The 19,543-nt window shown below is 41.8% G+C and overlaps 2 protein-coding genes across 3 annotated transcripts; one reads left to right on the top strand and one right to left on the bottom strand.

The window, feature by feature from the left end:
* Window positions 1–477: 477 nt before the first annotated feature.
* Window positions 478–2,327, bottom strand: zdhhc22 (zDHHC palmitoyltransferase 22). Of its 2 annotated transcripts, XM_085932554.1 has the most exons (3): window positions 2,260–2,327; window positions 826–1,388; window positions 478–749 (listed from the first exon to the last, which is right to left on the bottom strand). In XM_085932554.1, exons 2-3 carry the CDS (start codon window positions 1,379–1,381, stop codon window positions 478–480), a joined length of 828 nt encoding a protein of 275 aa, XP_085788680.1. In that variant the 5' UTR covers window positions 1,382–1,388; window positions 2,260–2,327. The 2 variants fall into 2 exon arrangements, with proteins under 2 accessions (XP_085788680.1, XP_085788679.1); XM_085932553.1 differs by lacking the exon at window positions 2,260–2,327 and having other exon boundaries at window positions 826–1,381.
* A 662-nt stretch (window positions 2,328–2,989) lies between these two features.
* tmem63c (transmembrane protein 63C) lies at window positions 2,990–19,081 on the top strand. The gene is made up of 23 exons (XM_085932495.1): window positions 2,990–3,108; window positions 7,714–7,933; window positions 9,413–9,492; window positions 9,903–9,990; window positions 10,090–10,127; window positions 10,737–10,879; window positions 11,603–11,654; window positions 11,746–11,854; window positions 12,041–12,114; window positions 12,279–12,359; window positions 12,432–12,552; window positions 12,676–12,809; window positions 12,891–13,013; window positions 13,666–13,819; window positions 13,890–13,996; window positions 14,734–14,820; window positions 14,897–14,962; window positions 15,043–15,205; window positions 15,283–15,388; window positions 15,794–15,961; window positions 16,039–16,151; window positions 16,234–16,308; window positions 16,975–19,081. The coding sequence occupies exons 2-23, from the start codon at window positions 7,730–7,732 to the stop codon at window positions 17,203–17,205; spliced, it is 2,517 nt and encodes an 838-aa protein (XP_085788621.1). The 5' UTR covers window positions 2,990–3,108; window positions 7,714–7,729; the 3' UTR covers window positions 17,206–19,081.
* The last annotated feature ends 462 nt before the right edge of the window (window positions 19,082–19,543 follow it).

The raw sequence follows: 19,543 nt of genomic DNA, 5'->3' as shown, positions 1-19,543 counted from the left end.
TTACTTTTGTCTAAATAAAGCTCCTCAGTCACTTAAAGAAAAAGCAATAGTACAACACTTAGCTTTGATTACGGGGTTAAAACAGCAAATTATTCTTTATCTTCAAATTCTGAATAGTGTTGATTTATTTTAGCTGGAGAATGAAATAGTTAATCTCTATTGTAAATACTACATTACTTTTTGTTTTGATATTAGAAATTAGAAAAGCACAATTCTAGTCTATTTGTTCAGCAAGAAAAGTATTTTTGATCTAGGAAATAGTAAACATTCTGTTCCAGGGTCAATTTGTGACACCAGAGAACCTTTCAAAGTCTGCTTTTGTGCAATTTTACAGGTTTTGCAAAAGTCTATAGAGATGTTCCACTCAATATTGTAAGTATACAATTGGCCTTACAGAGAATTTACTCCAAGATGTTTTTTTTTTTTTTGTGTGTGAACTCTTGGAAGCTGTTGATAAATGAATAATACGATTTCTGGTCAGTCTTGCTTGAGCACCTCCTCAGAGCACATCTGGGCTGTGTGCACTGGCAGAATGAGGCCCAGTGCCCAGTTGGAGCCAAACACATCCGTGAGGTTGCTTCTCCAAGGGCTGCGGTTGTCCACGAGCTCCCTCCTCTGCCTCTGACACCAGGTTTGGCCCCGGGCCACCAGCAGCACCTGCTGGCAACAAAAGCCCGCGCACACCAGCCCGATTCCGAGCCACACATACAGCATCAGCACCAGGAACAGTTGCAGGCCGGAGATTGTTCCTGGATGGAAAAGTAGAAATTCTATCCTCCGTCATACGGCATCACAAAGTGGATTTGTTGATGGAAAATAACTCACCTGTGAAGAAGTATCCAGTGGAGAGGGGTAGAAGGGTCAAGAAGGTTAGTGGGTTTTCAAAAGAGATGGAGTACTCCACTGTGAGGAAGGCCACACCAAGAACCAGCGAGTACAAACACGTGCACGAGGTATAGATGCAAAACATGATGAAGTAGCGCATGTTTTTGTTCCCGATACAATTCCCGGTGAAGAAGCAATGGTGATCGCGTTTGAGTATCACTTTCTTGCACAGTTTGCAGAAGTGGCGGCCATTCAGGAGGTAATGCGCGTCCACTTTGTCCGAACAATGCGGGGAACACACCGGGACCGCCGTCTCGGTGGCGCTCGCTGCGGGGTAGAGGATAGTCATTGTGTAATTCCCAAGAGCGTTGAACATCAGGAAAAGGAACAGGAAAGTGTGAACAGTTCCCGACCCTCCTGGCGACGTGTCGGCGCCGGGGAAAATTGTTGGCATGAAGAAGCCAAAGTGTAGGATGAAGGTGACCACTGTCGCTGTGAAGAAGTATGCAGGGGCCACGGCGTTGAGGAGCCTCAGTTTGAGCATCCGGGTGAACATGCCTGTGTCGGGGAAAAAGTCAGCAATCTTAGTTTACGCTATTTACTGGTTTTTATTAGATTCTTACAGTGGAATTTCCATTTCTATCCATTTTTTGGAGCCTATCCCAGCCGTCATCGGGCAGTAGGCGGGGGACACCCTGAACCGGTTGCCAGCCAATCGCAGGGCACACAGAGACGAACAACCATCCGCACTTACAACTAGAGAGAATTTGGAGTGCTCAATCGGTGTTTTTGGGAATGTGGGAGGAAACCGGAGTGCCTGGGGAGACACGGGGAGAACAGGCAAACTCCACACAGGGAGGGCCGGAGTTGGAATCAAACCCGCACCCTCCTAACTGTGAGGCGGACGTGCTACCAAAGTACCCCACCGAGCCGCCCTACAGTGGAATCGATTGCAAAATTTAAAAGAAAAAAAATTCTTCCAAGACCCCATTCCAGACAAAATCAGTTAGTTTGCTCAAGAAATAAACAAGGGAGGGAAAGAGAGTGAGTCAGCGAGTCAATTCTCCTGCAGGAAAAAAAACTAATTTGACCAAATTGGGTTCCCTGAATCCTTAGAGGCCACAAGTGGAGCAAAAAATAACTCGCCCTCTGCACGATGCTCTGCTAACCTACAACTCAATCGTGTTTGCGTGGAAGGTGATAGTTTTTGGCTCGACTCGACGTGGAAACACGGGGGATGACCCACAGCATGCCCTCCTCAACCCATCACCATACGGCCACACACACACAAACAAGGTCTTCCACCCATACATGAATTATTTCAACATCGTAATGACGTGTGATTTTGGCGTAATGGACAAAGAGAAGATGATGATGATGATGATGATGATGGTGGTGGTGGCGATGATGGGATAAGAATGATCGTTCTACCTGCAGCGGTGGGGAGCTGTCCTTTCAGCACCTCGGAGCTTCCTAAAGTGCAGCGGAGTCTCGCAGACCTCTTTAACTACTCGTGGCAAGATTGCGCCTTCCTTCATAGCCTTGCATCGCCGCCTGCTGGTGGGGATGCCTTGGTTTTCCATCCCTCTTTCATACTTTTTTCCATTTTTGCAAAGGTGTCTATTCTAATTTTTAAAAATGGCCTACATATGTTACACCCTCATTCATTTTAAGCCTCATTGATGATTAGATGGCCCGATCACATTAAAATAAAAACATAAATAAAGCCCTTTGTCACCAAAGTGTGCCCTCCCCCTATTAATTTAGCGCTGGATGTGCAATGTAGACTATTTTCCAGCAGGTAGCACTGTAGCCTCTCTGAAATCTTAGAATGACTTGTACGTATATAATTGCCCGTAGAGTATATTTTGCTTTTGTAATTAAGTACACTTACACACATTTACATTTTAGCTTTTATTGAAATAAAGGATATAATTCAGTTCGGTACTTCCTAATTGTTGAACCTGTAAGCCTACCTCTACCACTCATTATACATAAATATCTGTATTTCTACTGAGGTACACAGTGTGAGTAGGTATGCCACCTCCAGCTTGCAATGTTTTGCAATTATTTTGCCTATCATCAATTTAAAAAATAATCCTGGACTCTTCATTCGTTTACTTCTTGACACTCCCTTAGAGATGCGCGCTGGCAGGTGATGAACTTTCAGACGGTCCCTGGGAAGGTGGGAGTTTCTTGTATTTCTTGGCTGGAGAAGACAAAAACACTACAGCAGCTTCTCCTTCCTTTCAATCACGCCAGCCCACAAGCGTGCGTTTTGAGGTGAGTGATCTTCATTTGGACCTTTTTCTGTAGCCACTGACTAAAAAGCGCATCGGTGGGTTTAATTGCCCTATTTATGTCGCAACCGTTTTTGATCAAGTTGAGGTAGGTGGCTGGTGGTTGTGTAGACAGTTGGTGATCGTTGCAGCAGGAGAAGGATGGGGCGAGGGGTCGCTTTCAAAGATCGGACACAATCCTGTTTAAAAGGACTACTGATGGAATCTAGACTTTTGCAACGCGATGACATCATATTCAGTGTTTGGTTTTTTTGAATGCGTGCGTGGTCATATGGCGAGGGTGAAGAAGTCTCTGGCAACGTGCTACACCCCAAACAGGCTCTTCTTTCTTCTTCTTTTTTCTTTTAATACAACCTGCCACCTCCTCGTTGCACTTCATTATTTGCTTTCCATTCACTTCTTATCTGCCAGGTCCCCCTTAGTAGATAAAAGCCTTTTGTGATTTAGTCATTAAACCACGTTGTGTCCTTTATCTGTCTTGTTTGCAGAAACGTACATGCACGAATAAATACATAATTTGGTGAGTAGCTTGACCTGTTGAATCCAAGATAATTGCTTTGAATTTTATGTCAACACTCTGCTCACAATTTGATGATGAAACTATAGGAATCAATTGCAATAGATTAAATGTTTTGATGACTTGGGTGTGTGTAAAACCTAAATGCAGCACACCAGACGACTATTTAAAAAAAAAGCTGCACGAGTGACAAATTAGTGAGTTGTCACGCAATTCAATTTAAAATCCAGACAGAGAGTGCAGATTTGGGTGGGGTTCATGCTACATGATCCATAGATAGCAGGAAGGGGAAACTCACACATACTAAGGAAGAAATATTAGGGGACAAAAGGGATTCCTGGCAGAACCACAAGGCTGGTTTGGTAAGGTGCAGACAAGGTTGGTAATTAAAAATCAATCCACAGAAAAGTGCTGGATTAGTCAACGAGTGTGATGATCAAAATTGTTGATAATTCAATAGTTGGTGAGTTCTCATTTATTGTTGATGATTTGTTTTGTTCTCAAAAGTGCCTCGTCTGCTGCTCCTTCTGAGGGGAAAAAATGGCTAATATGTAATGCAAATAATATCTGGATATGGAAATCTTGAACCAGTAAAACATTGATTAGGATTGTGTTATTTAAACAGAGACACAGAGACTTGTTATTAACCAATACACTATGTTGTCTTTTATATTATTGCTTTAATAATTAATCTAAGGATGTCACACAAGAGTTTCAATATTATGCTGGTCATTTTCAAGCACCATACAAACATGAATATTTCAAGATTCAAACATTGTGCATGGTTATTGACTGACTGGCTGTGTTATGGTGTGTTAAACGCTTGTCATCCTTCAGCACCACAAGTATGTGAACAGTTCCACTTGCACTTCAGCAAGATGAGACAAGTGGAGGGAGCCAGAATAGAGATTGGGGTTGATCTGTTTGTCAATAAATATCTCCTATTTCCCATGTCAGTGTTGTAGTGAGCAGAATCATGCGCTGTCACAGTACAGCTAACGTCATGTTGTTTTTCTCGAGGCTGTAAACGAGTTCAAACTGAATGGATTCATTTTTTATGGTTTCGAGTCCACGAAATGCGGATAAGTTTCAGATCTATTGACTAGACTCTAGTTTGAGGGTGTTAAGTGGCAATTAGTAGTGGCAGTTCAATTCTTAATGCAACATACGTCAGCCAAGTGCTTTTTTTTTTTTTTCTGGTCCTGTGACAGCGGCGGTTTGTTTATGTGTTTTTTACACCAAAATTAACATCATCATCATCATCCCGGCTATCTTGCAAATGTTTTCACCTGAAATAGTTTGAATGGATGAAATCAGCTGTATTAGTGCATTAGTCAACAGCAAATGATTCAATTAGGGCAGTGTGTTCATTTTAAGGTCATTTTCCCATCTCGGTGAATAGAGTAGAAATGATCCCAGACAGCTGGAGAATAACAAGCTAAATAAATATGACACTGAATGTTATTTAAATGTGACATTTAGGTTGCCGCGATGGTTTTTAAAAAAAAAACAAAAAAAAAACAACAACATTCATTTGGATTTGGACTGTGATGTGTTGCATCAAAATGGGCTGCGTTTTAGCGATGAATAGAAGAGACGTCTCAGAGGTGTTGTCTGTTGTAATGAGCAGTGTTAGCACTTTTTGGGCACCAACAATAATGTGACTCATGTTTTCTCCGGATATGCTAGCGCAGGTTTTGTGAGTTGTCAAGGAATCTACAGCATTTAAGATGTTGTGGTTGCAATTTCAATGCATGCCGGAATCAAGTCGTACCAAGATGCCAGATGGGTTCTAATGAGTGTTGTCCATACAGCAGCTCCCCTGGGGCCCTACTGAGCATGTGCAGCTCGACAGGAAGCAGGTGTTTGGTTTGTTTGCATGGCTGGAGTGAGTAGTCATTGCTCATCGTGATGCCGAAGCTCGTTCGGCCTGATGCGGTATGATCTGATTGTCGTCATTTAACCCCGCCCATTTCACGCATCCACGCTACAAACCTCTATGAATGTGTCGTACTTTTCTCTCATCTTGTCAAATTGACCTAAAACACAATCACTATTATAAACATTCTGATCTATGATCTTAATATCTCTCTGGCAGTGTCAATCAAAATTGAGAATTTTTTTTCACCCCGTGCTTTGTATTGACTCGTAATAGGTATATTTGATCGAGTTTATATTGAGCTAAAAAAAAAAAATAAATAATTACTGCTCAGTTGCCGTAGTGTTAAATAAAGGTTACAGTCGGGGCTGTCACACAGGGAACAACAACTCTGAAGCTCTCTAATTTCATGCTAATTGCAAGATGGCCCCGAGGGTAGTCTGCTCTCTCCCTCTGAGTGACTGGCACTTGATTAGGTGCACAGGCTTGAGAGCCCACACGGACGTCCATTTTTATTTATGGTTCATTTCTCTGGCAAAACATGCTAATATCTCTTCCAGGCAGGTCATGAATCTTGTTTGACAACAGAGCCTGTCTAGATCCGTCCAAGAACTTAATGATTGGTGCTTGATTTGAGAGATGTTTTTTAATAGGATAACTGGATTATTTGTCGTTTGGATGTCACTTTAAATTCATGCATGACAAAAAGGGATTTTTTTTTTCTTCTTGTAGCCGTTTCAGTTCCAACTCTAAGTACCGATTGAATCCAGTAATCTAATTAAGCTACATTTTTTTTGCTTCAATTCTGCCTTCGCAAGAAAAATGATGGATCCATTGGTGACCCTTTTTCGCTCCACAAGTCGGGCATCATGCCGTGCTTTTGTGTACGTCCGCAGGAATGATCGCATACCTTTTTTTTTGCCCGCGTGTGACCTTTTTTGCTGACAATGCCAAATTGCTAGTATGAGGAGTGACTTTGTGTTTTCAGTGGTTGTTAATGAGGATAAAGTAACGATGCTCAGAGATAATGGATGCGGTAGCCACGGCTTTACTGGAACACTAAGCTGAAGAGTTGCGGGGTGTCACTGAATCACACTCAGTTTTGTCTGTCACCTAGGAGATGACCTCCTAGGTCACACAGCTATTTGGGGGCAGTTTGCTCTTGTCAGATACAAACTTCTATCTAGCACCTGGGATATGAGCACAACACAGACTCCCCTCTCACGCTGCCTTGCGAGATTAATAACATCTGCTGCCTCGGCTTTGGTGAAATGCAGGAGGGAGAGGATTAGATAAACTTCAAGTTCAAAAGGGTGAGAAAGAAATGGATAGGACGGGATGAGAGCGAGCGTGCTGGACCGTTTAGCTTTTGAAGCGTGTGATCTCCACAGCGTGGAAAATGCTGAGTCACCCGGTGGCCAAATGTTGCGTGAATCCACTCGGTGGTCAACATCCTGCTCTTTTTTTTTTTTTTGGAGGTGGAGTTTGGTATCGCTGGAAGACTACTAAGCTCTTTCAGCTCTTTATCATTTCTACATCATATTTAGTTCTCGAATGGTGTTTCTTTGTCGTGTTGGGTTGTAACAAATATAATTTGTATTGTATTCTCATTCAATGATTTTGCACGGGGGAATGTGATATTGAAGTCATGCTTTGTCATTACGGCAATATTTTTACAGAAAGGAACAACTATGACTATTGATCTTGTGTGTGCCCGTGCATTATTTCTGCTTCGTGTCTGTGGTCATGACAGCGTGAATGATCATATCCTTTGCATGCGGAAAAAAAAAAGCAGCACTCAGCCGTTCAAATATACAGTTGAGTCAACAAACCATTTTATAGTTGAACTAAGCCGCTTCATTTTCTCAACAACAATACGGCATCTCCCTGCAACAGACAAGGTTTTCAAGACTAGCATATTGATTTGTCTCTTTTTTTAATGTGACACCTCAATTGAATTGATCAGGCTGAGAAAAAGACAAATCAATGGCTGCTAATAGAATCTAATGATCATGAGGCTGAACCATCCAATCTCAATTAAAAATGCCCATAACAGGTTTCGAGATCATGATTAGCAAGTAACATTTTTCAATAGCTCCTCATGAAAATAAAATATGAAATCAAATAAAAATATCTTTCCACTACTTCTTCAGACCACTCGTTTCTTCATTCCTTGTGTTTTATTTGTCCAGGTATGGTCCAGTGCTGATGGCTGCGCTGTTCATATCCAGAGCGCCCCCTGTAGAAGGGAGGCCTGTGGTGCTGAGTGTCCCGGGCCTCCTGGATTTAATTGAAGACGAGAACAGCACAGCGGAGAGATGCTACCGCTCACACTCTCGCAGCAGTGTCCTCCAGGGTCTCCCCTTTGGGGGGATACCCACCGTCTTGGCCGTCAATGTGGTCCTGTGGATGGTGAGCATTGCATACTCGTCACCACAGGTTGCAATGAACCAGCATCACGATGTTCACTTTTGAGTGTCAGATTGATGCATTTGATTCTGTGGAAATCTAAAAATTTCTCTATTCTGTTTTTGTATTCCCTTTGCTAAGCTCATTCTGCTCAGAGAAAGCCTCTGAAATCAAATCTGAGCTATAAATGGACTCCTTCAGTAATGGGGGCTCCTCAACTGTGACAAATGTTGCTGCTGTGAATAGATTTGTTTCAAAGTATTTCAGGCTTAATGTAGAAAAGCGTGAACAGGAACAAAAACACATTTCAAAGTGCCACAGTAATTACAGTCACATGTTAAATTATTTCTTTTTTTCTGCTGGAATAAAAAATGCACACAAGGCTATTTTCTTTCAGATAATAATAGTCTTCGGTTCTCAGCTGTCAGCTAACTGGTTTCTGCTTTCAGGGACTTGTCAGGATCCATTTTGCTCTGATATCACTCTCAATCTGCTACCTCCATGGTTTAATTGGCTCATTTCATCACTGTTGGTTGTCAAGGCGACGACAGAGGCTTGAGCACTGTCTGTTAATGACAAACATGAGTCAAAGCATGCTCTCCCCTAGGTGGCAGGAGCACGCCTCTGCATCAATTCCATCATCATACAGAATAAATCATCTGAGGTTATTGGAGGAGTATGTGCCCACACATCAAGACAAATAAAATAACAGATAGTCGATGGATGTGAAGAAACAGCTCATTTTAACATCATCTCTCCTAAATGTCCTCAAGAGTAAATGATTTAAGGCCGTAATTGAAATTGGACTTCCATCAGCATTTTTAGTTATTTTTCCATTCATCTTTCTGTTTGATATTCACACAAAATCCACCTGAATGATCTATTTTTAACCCACAATTCTATATCATCCCATTTTTATCAGATTGGAGTAAATTTGCTTCTTTTTTTTTTTTTTTACTCATTTAATAATGAGCCTTTTCAATTTAACTATTGACCGTATCGGTCGAGTGCACGGCATGTTACTATATTTGTGTGTGCAAATTGACCTGGCTGTCAGTTTCCACGACAACCGTATCGTACGGAAATGGAGCAAGATATCTTTTAATAGTAGTTTCTTATTCTGCTCATATTACACGAATTGCAATCAATGGTTCATTTAGAATGTCATGTTTTCTTCTATTTTCATTCGCCATTTTTTTTCCCCTCTGAGGAATTGATGCTATAGTAGAGTGAACACTCTATTAATAGTAATCACAAAGATGTGAAATGGTTAGTGGTGGCCATTTAATCTTTTTTATGGGGGTCAAACAACTTTTAGAGCGTCCCACTGGGACAAATTAGACTGCAACATCATTCAAGGTCTTTTCTAGCGATTTAGCATCATTAAATGATGCAAGTCTAATGATATTTTTGTGCTGTTCTTGCAAATATGTCTTTGTGGAATGAATTCTGCATGTGTGTGGTTGTGTTCCCCCCCCCCAGTTCCTTTTACTCATCTTCTCCTGTCTGAGGAAGGCTGCATGGGACTATGGCCGCCTGGCTCTGCTGATGGACAACGACAGGTGAATCCATGTCTCTGTTGAATGTGGTGATATTAGTTGCTCCTTGGTAAGCCTTGGGAAAATGAAACATGGGAGGCATACAAGAAATCCATGAAAGCACACATGCTCCAGCCAATAGCGCTCTCTGCTGGTTAGAAACAGTACTGCATAAGACGCTCTTTAACGCATGGACATTTTTCATTTTATTCAAATCATCTAAGCCTGGTAAAAAAAAAATGATTTCGATGGAAATGCATTAAATATTAAATTAAATATTTTAGTTTAATTATTATGCTTAATTTGATGGTCCACCCAAGAAATACTCACAATAGCTGCAAATTGAGATGATTTAAACCTAGCCTGGAGTGACATTTCTGCTTATTGGATTTTTTTTTTTTTTCTTCATCATTTTTGTTGTTTTCACATTTCAGCCTGACGTCCCTGTTTTATGGAGAACCGAATGAGAAGGAGAAATCTCCCTCAGAGTCCAGCCCTTCTGACACCGAGACCAAGGACATGGTGAGTTTTGCCTTAGTGGTGATATTTTTAGTAGCTGCTAAGGTGGACATTGGCACACTGCATTCAAAACTAATCTTGTGCTTGTGTCTGTTGTTCCAGGGGTTTTGTTCATGGCTCACATCTCTTTACCAGATGAAGTAAGTTGACCTTGACTTTGATTTTTTTTTTTTTTTTTGACAAGGCGCTCTGTCCTCAAAGTTGATGTCATCGTAAATTCTAAAGTCATGTTCTCTCTCATTGATGAGCAAAAACAAACACGTCTGGCCTCATGTAACCACTGGTGCCAAGGTTTCCCACTGAGTATTTGCTCTGACTCTGACTGACATAACAGATTCAGGGTTGTAAAAAAAAAAACAATTTCCATGGTGTCCATTGGTTTTCATAGTGTTATGGTGGGGTTTGGTTGCCTGTTTTTAGCTCTCGTGCCAGTGGCTAACTCTGGGATCCCTGGGAAAAGTGTAAAGCCACCCTGTAAGTTTTTCATGTGTGTGGGCTGTTGTGAGACCAGCATCCTTCTTCTTGTTTTTTTTTTTTGTAATTCTATTTTATATTCTTGGTTTTTCCAAACTTCCTGTCTGGTAACCACCAAACCATTGGTGCCACAGCTTTACACCGGATGAGTGAAAATAGACAATACCTTAATACATAATGACTGACGTATCTAATTTAAAACTCTAATATATTTGGGATTTCCTTCTAATAACGCCCCTCTGACACAGATTTTTTATTTATTTATTTTTCTGCAGGGACGAGGAGATCCGCAGCAAGTGTGGCATTGACGCCGTAACCTATTTGTCCTTCCAACGCCACATCATCCTGCTCATGACTGTGGTTTGCCTGCTGTCTTTGGCTGTGATCCTGCCAATCAACTTTTCTGGGAATCTCTTGGGTATTTTGGCTCTCCTATGATGGATTTATGGAAATGTTTTGATACCTGGGCTAGCACCATTTTAAATTGGCAATTATAAAACAACCTAACTATTCAAAAATGCAGTAGACATCTCCTGGAGCAGTTCGGAATGATCAGTAACAAGAACATGAACCCGCGGGAAACGCAAATAAAATTTTGCTTGAGACCCCAATTAGGTCAGCAGACCATTTTTAATAGAACACAATTTTGAGAATTTAAATTGAAGAGCTTTGTTTCCTCTCAACATACACGTCAGTGCATCAAAGGTTGGGCGGCACACAAACCCGAGTTGCTAAATAGCAGCGAAAACGCCTTTTGGCAGTTGTGTGTTTATTTTATTGGAAGTGTTGAGCAAGCCATTCTTATAATAGGATGAAGGCAGGATCCATTTTGGGGTCAAAGCGGAGCTGGGCAGTCCACAGAACCACTTTATTGCCGCTAACTGTCATCTCACAGAGCAACATGCCACCCATGTCATTTAAACAAACTATCGGTAGTTGACACACTGCCATAGCAACAGCAAACAAAGGGCGACCAAATTAAGACACTTGGGCATAAGTGCGAGTAACCAAATGTTGTGAGAATTGTCACTTAGATGATGAGATCTTTCACAAAGTATCTGAAAATAGTAAAGGTCACCTCACCAAAACGAGAAGGTCCAATTAAAATGTTTCTCTCTGTCACGTTTCATTATTTTTACAGAAGACAGTCCTGAGAACTTTGGAAGAACAACACTGGCTAATGTTAGCGCAAAGTAAGTTTAACGCAGCGTGCTTGACAGCTCATGTTATGTAAACCGTGAAATGGATAGTTGAGACTGTAACAATGTTTTTTTGGACGCACAGGGACAGCTTCCTGTGGCTGCACGCCATATTTGCCTTCGTCTACTTTGTCATCACGTTCCTATGTATGGCTCACCACGCCGTACGGCTGCAGTACAGAGAAGATGAGAAGGTCAGGTGTTTTTGCCGTATTGGTGATTTTAGATGTTTATTATTATTAAATGTGAGTAGATTGTTACAGACAAGTGCATCATGGCCATCGGGAATAGAAGGGCAGGACGGATTAGATTGACATGGCAGACTGAAATTTGAATAAAAAAATCTAATATACTGTCGTCCACATTATTTGCATTTTCAGGTTGCAAGAACATTGATGATCACATCCATACCCAGAGAAATTTCCGACCCAGGATTGATTACCAAACACTTACAGTAAGCATATTTTCCTTTTTTATTTTTTTCATTTTTTTTTATATCTCAATAAGCATATTTTCCTTTTTATTTATTTTTCATTTTTTTATATCTCAATTCAAAAGTTGAATTTCCCCGCATAACATTAAAGATGATTGTTCTATTGTCTCCTTTTTTTCTTGCAGTGAGGCTTACCCCAGTTGCACTGTCACCGACATACGCTTCTGTTTTGACATCAATAAACTGATGAGGCTGGATTTAGAGAGGTAAAGTCTCATTTTAAAATGTATAATTCCACTCCAGAATTTTATGACGTTTAATAATGTTGGGTTTTACAGGCGTAAGGCCATGAAAGGAAGGCTATACTTTGCTACAAAATCCCAAAAGGAGGGAAAGGTCATGATAAAGACCCACCCGTGTGCTCAGATATTCTGCTGCGACATTTGTGGCTTTGAAAAGGTACACTACATAAATATTGCATGATATAGATTGGACTGCACTGACAATAGAATTCCACTAGGTGACGCTGCAGCTCAAATGTAGTACAACTGCTTCTCTGATGGACCAAGTGTAACTTTGCAGGTGGATGCAGAACAATACTACAGCGAGTTAGAAGAGAAATGGACAGATGAGTTCAATGCTGAGAAGAACCATATTTTTATGAAGCGGCTTGGCATCGCTTTTGTGACCTTTCGAGATGAGAGGATGACTGCTGTGTGAGTCAACCGGAAGCCATTAACCCTTTTGGCCTGAGAGTGAACATCTTGATTGCAGCTGTTGGTGTTGTGTTTTTGCAGAATTGTGAAGGACTACAGTCGCGTCCGCTGCCGTAGACGACCTCAGCAGTCCAGCATCACCACGGTGGTCCAGTCTCACCAGTGGGGCATCAGCTACGCACCGGCTCCCAGTGACATCATCTGGTTGGTGTTTGCGCTGACTACAGTCAACCCTCGTGTATTTGTTTTTGAGAATCTATCTTCAGTTATTTATCTACTTTCTGTTTTTAATGTTCATTTGAAATATGTCAATTTAAAAAAAAAATGTCGCTTGGTGCAAATGACTGCATTATTTTTTTGCACATTTAATCAGAGAAAGTTTGATAATGTTCCTGATCATTGGGAACTGTGAATTTAAATTTGAATTTTAAGATTCCGACATCTCATTATTGTTGGTTGCAGCTTGTTTAATGGCTCAGCTCTCAGGAAAAGGCAAATCACATCAACTGGGTTTTTGCATGCCTTCTCTTAGGGTTAACATCAAGCTCACTGCTAACTGTTGATGATTGGGTTCGCTTTAATGTTCCTTATCTCCAACAGCAAATGAAGCCGCCCCACGCAAATTATGTAACACCAGAGTGATGCATATGCAATCAAGAAAAGACTCTTTATGCTTCATGTTGATTGGTTGCACTTTTTTTTGCATTTACCAGAGGTAGGAGCCTCGTTGAGATGGAACTTATGTATCTGTATGAGGTTGTTTATTTTATTTTATTTTTTTTCTATTGGCTATTTCAGGCCTATTTTAGTAAATACAGTCAAGTTGAGCTCATTATCCATCCACCTCCCCACTCAGGGAAAACCTGTCAGTGTGTGGATCCCGCTGGTGGCTCCGCTGCGTCCTCCTCAACATCCTCCTCTTTCTACTTCTCTTCTTCCTCACCACTCCCGCCATCATCGTCAACACCATGGACAAATTTAATGTCACCAGGCCCGTGGAGAGTCTGCAGGTCAGATTAGGAGGCCAAGTGTGATTAAAGCTGCCGCTTGTCTAAACACATGTCTCTCTCTACCCAACAGAGTCCTATCATCACTCAGTTCTTCCCAACCCTCCTGCTGTGGGTGTTTTCAGTCCTGCTGCCATTTATTGTCTACTACTCGGCCGTCTTTGAGTCCCACTGGACCAGGTACTTCACGTCTATTCCTTCCTTCTGACTTTTTGTCATTTTTCATCCATTTCCTTTTCACCCCGTCGCTCTCGTTACTCTCTTTCCTTCTGCCGCCGCTCGCGCTGTTATTCTGGGAAGGTTGTCATAGAGATCTCCATGCGAGGCCAGCGATACGCACATCAGTCACCGCTCGGCGGGAGGCGGAGCGGAGCAGCCGCATACGGGGAGACAACCTCATGCAACACCTATGAGCACCCTGTCTTTACATAACCACCCCCACAAACGTGTTGTGCAGGCGTGATGTGTGAAGGAGCGAATGCAAATCAACTGTTTACTGAAGTGAAAAGCCTAGCCCGTGCTAATGAGCCCGCCAGCTCCATAACAAGTCAACTGATACGCCATGGCGTGATTTCTCATTATGTATTCATCATTCTTAATGATGCTCCAGAGGTATTGATGTACACTCATTGGGCACGTGCGGTACAGATGAACAATTTAATGACATGGGGGGGGGGGGGGAACACGTTCTTTCAGAGATAATAGTGCTCGATTGTGAAGTCTAAATAGAATGTATTTATCGTTGTGTTTGTTTGTGCTGCATCTTGTCACTTTGCAACCCCGCGACAAAGGCTTTATTTATTTAAATAGCTGCGATTGGCTGGGAAATAAGTGTGCCTCGAATCAAAAGTCAGATGTGATGGACTCCATTTTATGATTCTGAGGACTGATGTATTTTTATAATTTTTTTCTCTCAGATCTGGGGAGAACCAAGTCACAATGCACAAGTGCTTTTTATTGCTGGTTTTTATGGTCCTCATCCTGCCATCGCTTGGTTTATCCAGGTACGTCCACAGAAACATGGATACATTTGATCAAATGAGCTTGCTAACCACTTTGTATTGTATATTTCCTTTCTAGTCTGGACTTATTCTTCACTTGGCTCTTTGATGTCAATTTCCTAGATGAAAAGGACATCAAATTCCAGTAAGATGCAGAACGTGTCCTGCATACGTATTTCAAAAAACAATTTCTGGAACATCAGTCTCACCTTTGTGTCCGTGCAGGTGTGTTTTTCTCCCCGACAACGGCGCATTCTTTGTAAACTACGTGATCACTTCCGGGCTGATCGGCACCGCTATGGAACTGCTTCGTATCCCGGCGCTGACGGTGTATGGCCTTCGCCTGTGCTTTGCAAAATCTCAGGCTGAGCGTATTCATGTCAAACGGGTGAGCCGGTTGCCTCTTCTGGAGGGTTTTCCAGATTTGGTGCTCAAGTTCTCGTATGCTTATGTGTAATGATACAGAGTCAAACCTATGAGTTCCAATTTGGCCTGGAGTACGCCTGGACCATGTGTATCTTTGCTGTCAGTGTGACCTACAGCATCACTTGTCCGATTATTACACCCTTTGGTAAGTGACACACACTTAGCCTGGTGTTTGTGTGTGTGTGTGTCAATCCCTAAGCCTCACTCTCCGCTTCTGCCTGACAGTCCAGTGCAGACTGCAAATTTGCTGCCCTCGTCCCAGACACTAAGACGCGCCATATTTTTAAAATGCCAGACACCCACTCGTTCTCCGATCTATGGCGGGAGCCAAACAATTGCCGTCAATTTACTTCTGCAATAAAATGGAGGGCAGGGAGACGCCAATTTATAAGGCATTATAATATATCTTATTATAATTTACACCTACATCTTAGAGTGAACACATTATAAAATGTTAAGGACATTTTATTTTGTTATCATTTATGTTCTCTTGAATCGATTGTAGTTGAAGTCTCATGTTGATCAAATATGTGCAACTGCTCCCATTCAGGTTTGCTTTATGTGATCCTGAAACACATGGTTGACCGCTACAACATCTACTATGCATACGTTCCCACCAAGCTCAACCAGCACATCCATCGAGCCGCCATCCATCAGGTCATCTTGGCTCCCATCCTCTGTATCTTCTGGCTGCTCTTCTTCTCCGTTCTCAGATTAGGTACTGCTTCATTATAACCCCGCAGCTCCATTATGACGTGCCGTGATTGCACGGTGACATTTTGAATGACTTCACAGGTGCAGTGCATCCCATAACTCTGTTTACTTTGGTGTCCCTGCTCTCCTCCATTGCCGTTTCCTTTTTCCGCTTGTGCCTTAAAAAGCAACCAGACAAGTCGACAAGCTACCAGGTCAGCTTGATTAAACCTCGGCTGCACGGTTATTTTTAATGATTGATTTGAACTTTCTAGATTATGTTTGTGTTGATTTCAGATGTCTAATCAACCAGCAGAGAGAACGCTACCTGATGCAGAAAGGACTACAGTCACTTCGACCACCGCGTCTAATGTAAAGTACAGTTTTTGCTTGTTTCATTTACAATTTGCCATTAAGCAATATGCATGATTAAGTTTTACTTTTAAATCATTTCTTTAGAACTTCGCCTGAAACGAGTCCACCATTCGTGTGTACTCATAGTGTCCCCCAAAACAAAATATGCCTCAAATGTCAACCAAAAACTTCACTTCAAACCTTTTCCAGGCATAATTATTTTGGCAAGAGAACAATAAACCTCCGACACTGAATTCCACCAATACTTCCCACTAAGTGACAATATAACTCTGCAAACATCCTCCAGTTCACTCTTTATTGTAATTGTCTGGGCGTCTTACGAAGTTTGACTTTATTTAGTTGTATTCTTTTTTATTATACGGTGATTAACTTTTCCCTACTCGTACCACAGGATGCAGCGTGCACTTACATTTTAAAATATGATCGTTAGGAATGTTGAAATGTTGAAACATTGCCTGTACGGGGCCACAGAAAGAGTATACATTATACTTTAGTGGATTTACGAAAAGAGTTCTGAACTTGGATCAACTTGGAAGCCAGCAAAGCGTTACGGAAGAGATTTTGTTGCACTAAGGAATTCCCACTGTACTGCAAATCCTCTGTGAATCCCGTGACCCCATCCACTGAGTGTAACAGCTCCCGTATACATTGTTGTGCCTTCAGCTGTTTGTGGCATCCGTCCTGCTGGAGCCAGAGCTTGCGTTGACCCCCATGCCCTCCCCGGCCCACCACAGCTATGGCGCTATGGCCAGCTCCCAGAATTCAGCCCATGGCCCAACAGAAGAAGAGGAGGGAGAGGAAGAACACACCCAGACCCGTGAGACTCGGCTCCAAGACCCCCCCGACTCTTCCCGCTCCAGCCCGCTCATGGACAGCCCAGTGGGCTACCAGTAATGCCACCTTCCCCTTCCCACGTGTAACACGTCACCTGAGGTTGCTTCAAAGCCATGTTTGCTCTCGCCGCTTGATCTTGAGACTCCAACTTTGCTCCCTCACATGAGTGGAGATTACTCAAACGATGGGAGCTTGAGTGGACGTGATGAAAATACTGGATCCACCTTATCATATCCAGAATATGTCTCATATACCCAAAGTACCGGGCCAGTGGCGATAAATTCCATCCTCCTCCATGACTCTTTACCCTCAAGCGACTCAAAGCAAACTGTGTTTGGATATCTGTCACAAACGCTACACACGAGTGGAGGTGAAAGATCCCACCAGTGTGGGTAGTGTGAGCAGGCTCGCCCTGCCAGACTGACAGAGCGATCCGGGCTGGAGTGATATCTGGTCGATGGCGGCCAGAGAGCGACGAGGGTGCAGCGAGTTGCAAAGCCATCTGCGGTGAGAGAGCTGACAGACGGAGGGTGCAATGTAACGCAGAGATGTACTGTAAGATATGTACACTCTCCAACCTTCCGTTAGCGCAAACGGCATTTGTCGTATTTACTTCAGCATTTATTTTTACCGCTGTATGTTATTGGGATCATGCTTTGGCTCTTTGGAATTGTTGAATTGAGTTGATCATTGTTTATTATTCTCTTTTTGATTGTGTAGTTCAATGTTACCCAATCTTCATTAAGCCAAGGGATGTTTTTTTCATTATAATTAAAAAAAAAAAGCACCAGTCACCGACTACTACATAAATGTCACAAAAAGTCTGCCATCTAGTGGAAGAGCATGTGATTGTTCTTCCTGCCACTACATATCACGGGCATAGATAGATGTTGTTGTTTTTTTTGTATTAAATCATCGGATGAGTTAAATGAAAATGTATAATTTGTCATTCTCTAAATTCATAATAATACTCACATTTTGTTTGCTTCAAGCAGTACTTAGACCTCCATCATAAAAAAAAAAAAAAAACTCTCACATTCTCACTTATGTGGCATCCAGCAAGGGAAGAACAATTCTGACACAGGAAGGTCGAACTCTAGATTGGAACCCCAAAGTGTAAGGCAGATGTGCAAACCAATCATAGGCTACACAGTGCTGCCGTCCAAAAATTTTGGAGCGAATGTAATATGATTGCAATATGTCCCGCCACCCCACCCCACCCTGCAATCGTCTCATTTTGCTGTGCCTTGAAGAACCACTCCCTTCCTTGTGACAATCTAGCATGGCCTAAAATATGCTGCATGAGCTGAAGACTACAGAGCAGGCAAACTAACAATAATATAAAATGCTGTTTAGAATTATAAAAAAAAAAAAAAAAGTCAGTGGCTTTATGGTTCTTTTAGGCAACAAACACCAGTCGTTGTGAGCTAATTCAGACAAAATGAAGTTATCCAGGCAGATTCCACCTCATTTGTCTTCAACTATTTAAAAACAGCATGTCAACACATATGATGACTTTGCATCTAAGGCAATACCGGGTTTGATTGGCCTTAGTATGGACAAGAAAGTCTCAAAGCTTTTGGAGTCCATGTATATTTATGACAAATGAATTGTATCTTTTGATGAAATAGTCCAACCTTTGCAAAAAGTGACATTGTGTGGACATTTGTGTATTTTGATTTGGTCATGTTGATGATCATTTGAATGTACTTGCCCTTATCCAGATGTTTCTTTCTTGTTCATCCTATTTGTATGTGTGGCCATATTCAAGAACAGCATCATTTGAGAGAGAGAGAGAAAAAAAAAGAAAAAAGAAATCCTCTTTTCGTCTTGTTCCCATTGTCAACGGTCTTAAGTGCTGTAATCTGAAATAAAATTCCATTTGGCTCAGTCCATTCACTTTGTACCAAGCCATTGAATTTTCAACATCGTTCAACTACCTATCAGATGTTACAAATAAATCCAGAAGGTATTTAAAAAAAAAAAAAATTCAACACACCCCTGTTCAAATGCCAGGTTTTTTGTGATGTAAAATATATTAACTTCAAAACTTTTTCAACCATATACAGTCTTTTTCCTATGTCTGGGATAGTATGCCTAAAATTCTGACCTCACCCGACCCTCTCCCAAATTTTTTTTTTTTTTTAAATGCTTGAAATCTCCTGGCACGTAAACTGCCGATGCCCCTGACCAAGAATACCCATCGGGCTGTTGCCGCCCCATTAATGAATCTAAAAGTATGTAAACTAATGGCTGAAGAAGTGTGTCTGCATACGAACTAGCCTCAGCTCATGCTGTGGAATAATTTACTGGCTCCCAGAGCCACATTAGATGAAAGGCTGGGGCACTTCATTCCAAAATGCAACACCATGTTGCAGTTATTCCATGCTTCTCGGGA

Source organism: Syngnathus leptorhynchus, chromosome 15, assembly GCF_054491065.1.
Source record: "Syngnathus leptorhynchus isolate UIUO chromosome 15, UIUO_Slep, whole genome shotgun sequence".
Lineage (NCBI taxonomy): Eukaryota > Metazoa > Chordata > Actinopteri > Syngnathiformes > Syngnathidae > Syngnathus > Syngnathus leptorhynchus.
Note: the sequence above shows the minus strand (reverse complement) of the source record. Positions and strands in the feature narration are given on the sequence as shown.